Genomic DNA, 10,958 nt, shown 5'->3' on the forward strand with positions numbered 1-10,958 from the left:
TTGGATTGTGTATGGAATATTGGAATGGGAATGTATGTAGCCTGTAGGTAGGTTTGAAAATCTTTAAACCATGTTTTTTTTTCTTAGATTTGAAATTTTGAACTGTCAGTTTCCTGAAACTGACATAGCAGCCGGTTAACCGATAACCGCTGGAATAAACCGAAACCGGCTAGAACCATTAAGAAACCGAACCAATGGTTAATGGATTGGTTTGGTTCATATTTTAAGAAACCGATAGTATTGGTTTCGGTTTTGGTTTGGCTAAAAACCGAACCAAAACCGACCATGAACAGCCCTAATCATATCAGCACCATGAATGCCTAAAACAGAACCCCTTATTTATTTGATTGAGGAACTAAAATCAATCCTTGCTCAGCTAGTTTAACCTGCAAACATAAACTATGTAAGTGAGACTCTCTTTCTCTTTAGCGGCACTGTGTTTTTCTCTATCTTTCATTACTACTGAATCACAACAATCTTGTTTATATATAAAATTATCTATTTGTTATTAGATTTTTTTTTAATTATTCATTCATGAACCTTATCTTGTTTCTAAAAATCTTTTTTTTTTTTTGGAATAGTTTTTGATTGTTAGTTTCATAGTTAAACTTATCTCTGTTATTCAAGATCTTGATATTGAATTTGTAGTAAGATCTGATTACTTATCTTGTTATTGATTGGAGAGTTTCAGTATAGATATGTTTAATTAATATGTTTCTGTAGATCTGTAAGTGTATTCTTCTGAATTTTCACTATGTTTTGTCTTTGATTCATTTCAGATATAAGAAGAAAGAATCATTCCTTTCATTTCAGAAATCTCTCCAATTCCAAAATCATATCATTAAAAATGGGTCTTTCAAGCCTTCCAGCTCCTTCAGAAGGAGTACTCTGTGTAATCCTTGTTAACACAGCTCTATCAATCTCAATTTTCAAAGGCATTATTCGATCAATCCTTCACATAGTTGGTATTAATACATCATCATCGTCGCCGCAGTCCGATTCCATTGAAAATCCATCAGAACCATTTGATTTATGTCTTACACAATCAGGCACATTCGTGGAAGAATTCAGGAGCCGGATTCCAACAGTTCAATTCGGTTCAGTTTGTAAGTCTAAACAGTATGACCATGATTGCTTGGTATGCCTTAACCAGTTTGAACCCGAATCAGAAATAAACCGCTTGTCTTGTGGTCATGTTTATCACAAGGTCTGTTTGGAGAAATGGTTAGATTACTGGAACATCACTTGTCCTCTATGCAGAACCCCGCTGATGCCTCCAGACGAGACTACTTCATGCCTTTGGTAGAGTTCATGAACATAATTTCGACTCATTCGATGGAGGTATTTACTCCAATACCACTCATTATCATTGAGAAGTAGTGTACAGTTATATTTGTGTTAGTAATAGTACTAGTAGTAACAGTGGTAATGCTGTACAGGGAAGGTATTGTATCCAGTACTTAGTATGTACGTAAGGTTACACGTAAATAGGGTGTAGTTTATACTTATGTTGTATCGAACCTAGCATTTTGATATCAATCTTTTCATGTACAGACATGTTGTTTTCTTTTGCTTCATGACGAAAGCCTTTTAAATTCTATTTATGAGCTTCAGTTTTGATTTAGCTTGATCTACTATGCCTAGTTAAAACAACTTCAGCACCATCCAATTTGTTATTTGTCGGGTGGCAAACATGATTCATGAATGTTAACTCAAAATTGGATTATGTTTTCTCAAGCCTTCTTTTAGGGTGCACTTTTTGTGAATGTGCTCTTAGAAAAATACAGAGAAGGGATGTAAGACTGAACGGAAGTTATGAACTCAATATAAATAGCTATAAGGCTATTACTGAACGACTTATCACCAGAAGTTGGTGCACCAGTACCCCAACATTTATTAACTGGATTTCAGCTGTTTAAAACGAATCCTGTATATACTGTATATCACTTACAGTTACAGCTTAAGAAAAATAGAATTAAGTAGAGAAACAGTGGTCTTTTCTGGTCTTACTATTTAGTTCCCGATTTATTGGGGCCGTGATTTCCTGATTTGCTTCTCCTTACTGTTTCCTTCTTAGACTCCAATTTACTTCCAGATGCTCCTTCAGTAATTGCCGTCTCCCTCATTGCCTTTGTAATTTCTGACCCTGGCAAAATCCCGATGTCCTGTTTCCTCCTCATAATCTGATGATGAGTTCTCATCTCAGTTGTTGATGTAGTTGCTTCTCCCTCTGACGTCCTTAGGCCATTTTGTTTATTTGCAACTCTTTCTGGCTTATTGTTATACTCAGTTTGGATCAATTTTGGTTGTTCAAAACTTTCAAGTATTGTCTCAGTAAGCTGTGGTTTCCTACTTGTTACTTTTGAGTTTCTCTCTTGATCAAAGAATAAGACTTGTACTACTGTTCTTAAGGGTAGACGTTCGTTTTTTACAACATGAGCACACACTTTCGGGGACAATTTCTGACAGTTAAGAATTCTACAAAGTCGTTTCTTGTCTTCTTTGCTTATATCTGTATGCTCCTGGTGTTAACAGAGAAATTGATTATTAGAACAACACCATATTTCTAACAATTTAAAAAATGATTTAGGATACTGCCAGTAGAGTTATTCTTATCCTGCTAATTATTGTTTTGGAGTCGTACTGATTTAAGTTTGTGTTATGTTAGATGTATTGACTAACAGGATAATTTGACCCTAGGTTTCAAACAACTTAAATTATTAAGAGGAACCACATTACCTTTAGATAAATGTTGATAGCTTTGTATAATTCATCATGATCCAAACGGGCGATTTCCGGTAAAGACTCGGCAAGTGAGACAATCTTTGAAACTGGTATGTTACCATCCCTAGCAACCACTTGGAGGTAAGAATCAATAAGTTTTCCTACTCTCCTTATTGAAATGACAGATTCACTTTCTACCTGTGAACCCTGTCTCCGCCATTGAGCCAAAAAACTTTCCAATAGCGCCCGAACCAAGTTTATATCGTAAAAATGCTGATCCAATGATGAGTGAAGTGGAATCAGTAAATCATCAACTGTAGCGTCTTCGAGTTGCCTACTTGATTTTCTAATAAGTTCTGCTTTTGTCGACTGATGTGCCCCAACTAAACTTGCCAGTCTAAGTAACTTCAGCAAGAACCCAACTGAAACCGACCCAAGTTCTGTTGGAATCATGCTCACAATTGAATCAAGAACTTTACGTTGTTTCTGAATCATTTCTTCTGTTTGAGATACTGAACTTTCTGAAATGCCACTCTTTGAAGAAATTTTAGGTAGCCATTTATAGGCATATACATGTAATGCTTCACCTATAAGTGTTGAAGGGAGTATGTTTATTGATTGAATGGCTGTAATCATGCATCGAAAAAGATCAATGTCTAGGTCAGATATGTCCTCTGTCCACCAATCTCTCGGAACCGTGTGGTGATGTTTTTCAGCATAACCTGGTCTAGTGTACTTAAAAGACCATGTAACCTACAAAAACAACTTTAAAATTTCAAGAAAAACTTAATGGGGTAATGAAACGTCACTATGAAATACAAAGTGCTTACTGACCTTCGATGTATGTATGAGAATTTTCTCAACAATTGAATCAATGCACCGTCGAGTAATCCCTAAATTTTCTGACCAGTCTGGTACTTCTGTAGTGGTTTGTAACGTTACAATGGAGTCTTTCCAGCCTTCAAGAATGCATGAGTAGAAGAAAGCTTCAAGTTTTGCTGCAAAATTTGCTTTGCAGATTGACTCTGTCATCCTAAGGAACTTTGCAGCACAAACCGCTGGTACAAGATTATGGGCACTGAGATTGATAGTAATTCCGTAGCAGAATTTTGCACAGAGCTCAAAAGCTTCTTCACCACCAGGAATATCGTGGAGCTCAACTTCAGTTTCGTTAGAATCGTCAGAACCTGAACAAATTTGCCGCAGGATACCACATTTTGGTAGTAACTGAATCTGCAGTAAAATGAGTGTCAAATAATGGATGCAAGTGATTCAGAGGTAACTTAGAAGATAAAAACTGTGAAACGGTCATAGATAACTGATGAAACTTAGGTTTTCTGGGTGAATTCTGATTTTGGGATTTGTTTAACTAGTTTATATGGTTTCAACATCGCGATACCAGTAAGATCCTAACTGCCATGGTAGTATTTCTTTGGGGTTTATTGGAAAGCTGTCGAGCATACTCATTTTAACATTGGCAGTTCAATTTGTTTCGTTCTGTTGTATTTGGGTTAAAATTCTGTTAGTCACTCTTATCATCATTGACATTCTGTTTTAGATTCTTTAGATGAACTTCCTACATGGGTCTTAAAGTTTCTAAAAGCTCCAGTACTGTCTGACATTGAAATTTCGCCAGAAAATTCTCTATATCATCCGATTCTTAAGTAAGTCTTACTTGTAATTGAGATTTCATTTTTATGCAATCTTGGATTTCAGTTTATGCTATCTTCTAGGTGGGAACAGATGAATTCAAATCCTTCAGATAGCAAAGAAAATTAAACTGTGAATTGTTGATTTTAAAGGCTACTGAAGCATATACTGTATACATTACCTTATGAAGGAGAAATTTAGTGTTGTTAATTTGTATAACGAGATCCACCGGTAAATCAAACAACACCGACCTGCGCAAGAACCATGAATACAATCAACTTATGAATACCTCCTCTTTATTTTTTCTCCATTAAAAATGCTTAGTACCTGGTGTCTTCTTCAGCAAAAAAAGTGTCTGGCCTTGTTCCAATTTTCATGTACTTCATTTTCCCCCCTTCTTCTATTTGTTCGATTCTTTAACATATATGCATGTTTTATCCTTCAATTCCCATCACCTGATCCAAGAAACCTCAGTGACCTGAAATACAATGTCAGATGCATATTTTTTAAGTGGAAATTTAAATAGAGTTATTACAAAATTCTATAATTAATGCGTACAAAAGTTTTGTTGGATTGGTGGGTAAATATAGTAAGACTTCAAGTGCTTAAAAAGCCTTTGGATGCATGAACCTTGGTCATATCTAAATCCTGTCAGATCTATCGCAAACAGGGAAAGATATCAAAGAATTGATTATACATTAACTGCTCTCTTGGATGAACCCGCGGCGGTGTAAGAATTAGAGAAAAGGAAAGAACATATATGAGAAAGATCACAGGTGAAAAGAAACAATAAGGTATCGAAGTTTCAGGGTTCGTAAGATGGAAGTACAGATGCTGTCTAGTGAAAACACAAAAGCAATTTGACATTTTCTGAAAATATATTGTGATTGCTGGTCTTTCTTCTCTTCTCAACCCATGCATCTTCCTTGTTTCATGGTTCACAAAAGAGATGAATTCGATAATGAGAAAATAGCTTTATACCTTTATTTTTTCCAAATTTCCAAGAGAGGATCAGGTTCTGCTGATACCTGGAAAGGTTCTTGTAAGCATGCAGAGGAGACGTACACTAGAGATCAGAGAGAGAGGTACTAGTGCCAACTGCAGAGGCCAGAGAGAGTGAAAGAGTACTCTGACTCCGAGTCTGAGAGAGCATATGCTTTAAATGTTTTGTAGACATAGCATGCAAACTTCTGTCCATTTAAATCTTTGGGAATCTCACAAAAGATTACAATTAAATTCGAGGGTTTGTTGAAAGAAAACTTAAGTAAAACACCAACCATCAAGTGTTGTACTCGCGTTTACTACAAGAGTTGTACTCACCAACCCAATGGTGCACGAGGGCCGTGAAGCGAATGAGAGATGATTTTAAACGTAATTTGTGTATGTACACCTAGGGATCATGACGACGAATCATTTGTAGAAAGCTGAGACAAAATAATAAAAATGTTGATGTTTTGGTAGCTTCATGCAAAATCATAAGAGATAGGAATTCGGATTCAGGTATTAAACCAAGAATGTCTTGGTTGAAGTAGATTCTTCTTGAGGTAAGATATGTATGTTATTAGAAAATGGATTTTGAGCACCATTCCTTGGAACTCAATTTTGAGTAGGTCTCACAAGCAAGCAACCTACCAATGCAATCCTATTGTCAAGCACTTGAATCTGTTTGCAACTGAATCAAATCACTAGTTAAAGATCAAGCACTTGTAGTGAAAAATGGAAAATAATGGAATGTGATAGGCCCACACGGTAAGGTGCAAGCAAAACCAGGCTTGGGCTTGACGAGCATGTGGGGCGCAAGCGACTCATGCACCGTTACCGGTGTGCCATAGCTATTGCGCATCATCCAACCGGTGTAACCAGTGTAAAAGTCGAAACCATGAGATCTAATGACCAGATCTTCTTCACCCCTTAGAAAGGGACACGTAGATTGCATCTAGCTGTGGCTTGTCATATCAACATGGTCTTTAGTCTTTACCTATATAATGAATAATGATCATATCCAAGTGAAACTTTAAACCTTTACATGAACCAGTGGCGGAGTGAGAGTTTTCTTTTCTTTTCTTTTTTTTTTATCAGGGGGACTAAGTGAATACTGATATATCAGGGAAAAAATAATAATTCTGAAGTGCATTACAGAGTTTCTGTAAGAATGAATATGTCGCAAATTTTAGTTTTTCTTATTTATTGTAAACTATTTTAAATGGCCAATCGTCTTCTGACCGAAATTAAATTATTTTTAGTTACCATTATATTCTGGAGAGTGAAATTTTTCAACGCGAAGAAGAATTAAGCAAGATAATTGTTCTACGTGGTTAAATCTATTCTTAATTCAACAAGAAAAACAAATTATCTTTTTTGTGTCATTGGTATATAATTACTCCAATAATTTTTGTTTTCATCCATGTTATTTGTTGTCTTGATAATTTGTTGAGCATTTAATTAATATGAAAAAACAAGTGATGAATAAATTTCAAGATTTTAATTATATAGTATTGATCAGAAAGAATTAAAAAAAGAGGAAAGAAAGATATATACATACCAGAAAATTCATGCAATGCTAACCGAAATTCTGAAATCCCAAGCTTCAAACCCAAATTAATCACTCAAGAAATACTACTCGGGTACTCTGAATTCCCAATCAAAGATGTCAAACAAGAGGAACTAATACTAAATAAATACGCATTTGAACTTCCATTAAGAAACTTATATATACTGTGTGATAGATAGATTTTAACTTGGAGAGTATATAGTGACAAGAGAAGAAGAAAACGAAGGAGAAGAAGAAGGGTTTTGATGTGTACAAGAAATCAACTAGAAGAAGTGTAAAGTAGGGTCATCATCATCAATTAACACATCAACTATAAACAGAATATGTGTAGGACACAACCACTGCCTCTTTTATAGACATGATCGAGAGGTTCAATGGTTGGATCATAGGTTTAACGTACAAGTGTGAATGATTTTATGAAGTGTTGCATGACAATTATAAAATAAATAAATAAATAAATATATATATATATATATATATATATATATATATATATATATTATTTTGCATCAATGATTCAATATCAACCTTTTCTTTTGCTTTTGTTGTTGTTGGTAGTAGTCAACTTAGCAGTGCAATATTCCATCTCTCATTTATTGCATCACCAGTACTATATATACAATCATGATTTTCTTGAATAAGTAACGCTATCTTTTTCCTTCTTCTTCTCCTCCTTCTCCAGTCCAGCCTTCTCTTCGCATCGTATTTGGTGTCATATAATCGATCTTGAAATTTATACAAGTGGGATATACTGCTTGAAGTTTGGAAAGAAGAAGAAGGACTACTAGAAAGTCCCCATCTTCATGTTTACATCTATCATGTTTCTCCCCACTAACTTAAGAGGTATATTCTCGAAAAAATTCAATGCTTCCTCTTGGATTCTCTTGTCTACCACGTGTCGTGTTCTTTAGTGGTTGCTGTGTCCTTTTTATGGAGATTCCGCTGCTTTTCTTGGGTATTAGACACCAGCTACCATTAATTCCATTATGTTGCGTACGTTCTTTTGCAATGTGATGCAAAACCGTTCTTCTTAAGCCAAAGTGAAAGGCAAATACTCCACCAATATACAACTAGTGTTTGGTGCCGTAGAGTCACGCGGTACGGAAGTAAGGTTGAGGTGAGTGGGTGCGAATGTATATAAGAGTTATCAGAGGCTAAAGCTTTTTCAATGACATGCAACGTGCATGCAGGAGCCAGTTCTTTCTTCAGCTAAACTAATCTTAACGTTGAAAACCACTAGTTATGGTGGAGCTAGTGGGTTACTGTTTGGAGTATATAGTTACAATTATCAGCAAGCATTAACGCCTTATCACCATTGGTGGTAGTTGATGATGAGTGGTGGAGTTGTTTTGTTTGTTAACTTTAACTCGCATTACAAAGTATATGTGAAGCAAACAAAATTGCAAACGCTTACCCTACAAAATTTCTCATCTTGTCGGCCATGATGTTTTCTCGTGTTTATTGTGAGACAACAAGGATTTGATACATCAACAAAATTTGATGCCGGGTCACCAGTTTTTTCGTCTTTCATTGGAAGAAACTACACAATAGACATTGGAAAGGAAAGGAAGAGAAGATAAGAATATATTGCTTTTCTATGTATAGGTTGCTTGAGAGGCCAAAGGCAGACAAACTTAAAGCAAACAACTGAATACTGATGAAGAATAACACAGGCAAACTTATACTACATAGTGTCTACTGCTATGTAGTGTGAATTGGATCCCATCGGGGGTGTATCAAAACTAACCACAAATTGTAGTTGGTGACTGCTCATGGCCCGTTAGGGTTCGTACCATGTTCAGGACCGGCCCTAAGACAAGGTCATCAATGCCTTGCTTCGGGACAGACAACAAAGCCCTTTGGACAATGATTTGGGATAAAGTTCGCTAAATGGGATTATTTTGGAATCCAAATTTATGCACCCTAAAATTTAGTGGGCGTACACCCCTTCTCATCGGTAGAAATGGAATGTAATGATATTTTTAGGGAATATGCACCAGGTTCACAAAATGACATAATTTTTTTTTGCACAAATCAATATTTGAAGACTTATGGTATGAAATTCTCAATTAAAGTAAACTTCACAATCGAAAATCATAACTACACTCAAGGATATCATCCGGCGGATGAAATATATCCACAGTGGTCAACTTTCTTCTTTGTCAATGAATTTCTATAACATGTTAAAATCTCTTTGCCCGAGATTATATTGTTGGAGGTTCATGTTTGTAGTATGCGCTGTAAGAATCTTATTGTTGTTCTAATTAGAGTAATGATTTTCTTGTAAAAGACGATTTTTTGAAGTTTACTTGTGAGAATCGAAAATCATAACTACACTCATGGGTATCATCCAGCGGATGAAACAAATCCATAATGGTCAACTTTAGTTCAAGCGTACAATCAGACTGGCGAGTATCCTGAGTCTCGTGCTCTGATGTAATTTAACAAGAGAAAAAGAACGGATTTGAGGAAGGATATGTTGAACGGGCATCTGGGACTTTGAATAATAAGTTCATTATCGTTTGTGTGAAATACCATTCTTTTGATCATGTTGAGATGCATAGGGTGATACTCGGGTGCATAATTTTGCATAACATGGTCTTTATGTAAACGTGACGCGATAGTTTTTAGACTAGCTAGTTATCCTGAAAGTTTGAAGAATGATGTTCAACCGTTATATGGGTATTTGCAAGTGATTAGAACCTGTAAGTAGAAAAAAAATCAAAACCAATATACGTACGAGAGGTTAAAAGTTGATCTAACTGCGCATTTTTGGGCTAGATATGGAACCAGGCGAGAGACTATGTGAAGTTAAGTATGATTTTTAACATTAATTTGGATTTTTATTTTGATTTAAATAGTTTTGTAATTTTAACACGAATGTCACCTAATAAATGAATTTTGGATTAATTTGAAACAAACGGTTACATTTAAGTTATAAAAACAATTTTTAATATTAAAACTGAAACTATTTTATTGAACTTACTAAGTCTAATCCCGATAAACTAAAATTATTACATCAAAATTTTTTAAACATTTACTAACACTTAGACTTGCAACTTCTTGAACTTCATCAAGTTTATCACCTTCATCGGCAACGTTAACAAACTGTTGGCTTTCTTCTTCGTCAATGACTTTCTATAACCTGTTAAATCCCTTTACCAAAGATTATATTGTTCCAGGTTCATGTTTGTAGTATCCGCTGTAAGAATTTTATTCTTGTTACAATTAGAGTATTTTTTCTCTTGTAAAAGACGATTTTTTGAGTTATCTTCCCACAAACCACGATGAATTAATCTTTGTTTTTTGGTTAGAAGTTCTTTTAACATGAACTGGGGTATGTTAGATCCTTCCTGGACTTGTGTTAGAGCATTGCTCGGTCGAACTCACAAGTGTTGCTATATCAAGCTTGTTATCAAATTTAGTAGTCAAAACTATATCTTGATTTCTAGTCTACAATTAGTTAAGTCTCGGTCTAGGATAGAGGTAGTTGAAAACAGTCATCATTTGCGTTCTACCATTTGAAGGCGAAGATCAACCGAAGATTTTGGAGAACTTCATCAACAAAAGGTAAGTGAAGGCTGAAACAGGGAAAGCCATCACTTGTCTCTAGCTCTTGATATGGGAAGAGTTGAAGAGGGGTGAAGTGAAGGGCTATCTGACCCGATCACCCTATGTTGTAAAGGGGCGGGGCGAACCACCTATTTCTCAAGTTATATTCACCTTTCTATTTTTGGGGAAATTATCATATAACTAATTAGGCTAGCTTGCATAAACAAGAATTTCGAGTCGAAAACTAATTATTTAGTATACGAATTTCTCGAAATATAATGACTAAACTTCATGAACATTTGTTCATACTTGATCAATTTCGATGGAGAACAATTTATTATTCGGAAGCAAATCTTGATTCAAATTTATCATTCGAAAGTAGCCTAAAACAGTGATATGTGTCATTGATGCTATTCAGGAATATTTCGAATTGATTTAGAAAATATAGAACTACTATTCGGATAAGGGATATTTAACGTTT

General features: G+C 35.3%; 2 protein-coding genes across 4 annotated transcripts; one reads left to right on the plus strand and one right to left on the minus strand.

The window, feature by feature from the left end:
- The first annotated feature begins 306 nt into the window (after nucleotides 1-306).
- On the plus strand, nucleotides 307-3,845 carry LOC113348436 (probable E3 ubiquitin-protein ligase XERICO). Of its 3 annotated transcripts, none has more exons than XM_026592208.1 (3): nucleotides 307-403; nucleotides 780-1,341; nucleotides 3,743-3,845. In XM_026592208.1, the coding sequence occupies exon 2, from the start codon at nucleotides 848-850 to the stop codon at nucleotides 1,304-1,306; it is 459 nt and encodes a 152-aa protein (XP_026447993.1). In that variant the 5' UTR covers nucleotides 307-403; nucleotides 780-847; the 3' UTR covers nucleotides 1,307-1,341; nucleotides 3,743-3,845. The 3 variants fall into 3 exon arrangements, with proteins under 3 accessions (XP_026447993.1, XP_026447992.1, XP_026447991.1); XM_026592207.1 differs by having other exon boundaries at nucleotides 3,651-3,785; XM_026592206.1 differs by lacking the exon at nucleotides 3,743-3,845 and having other exon boundaries at nucleotides 780-1,624.
- Nucleotides 1,807-7,322, minus strand: LOC113348435 (BTB/POZ domain-containing protein At5g47800-like). Its single transcript, XM_026592205.1, has 6 exons — nucleotides 6,917-7,322; nucleotides 4,702-4,852; nucleotides 4,556-4,625; nucleotides 3,559-3,957; nucleotides 2,740-3,477; nucleotides 1,807-2,522 (listed from the first exon to the last, which is right to left on the minus strand). Exons 2-6 carry the CDS (start codon nucleotides 4,758-4,760, stop codon nucleotides 2,010-2,012), a joined length of 1,779 nt encoding a protein of 592 aa, XP_026447990.1. The 5' UTR covers nucleotides 4,761-4,852; nucleotides 6,917-7,322; the 3' UTR covers nucleotides 1,807-2,009.
- Nucleotides 7,323-10,958: the final 3,636 nt, after the last annotated feature.

This window comes from Papaver somniferum, chromosome 2 (genome assembly GCF_003573695.1).
Source record: "Papaver somniferum cultivar HN1 chromosome 2, ASM357369v1, whole genome shotgun sequence".
Taxonomy (NCBI): domain Eukaryota; kingdom Viridiplantae; phylum Streptophyta; class Magnoliopsida; order Ranunculales; family Papaveraceae; genus Papaver; species Papaver somniferum.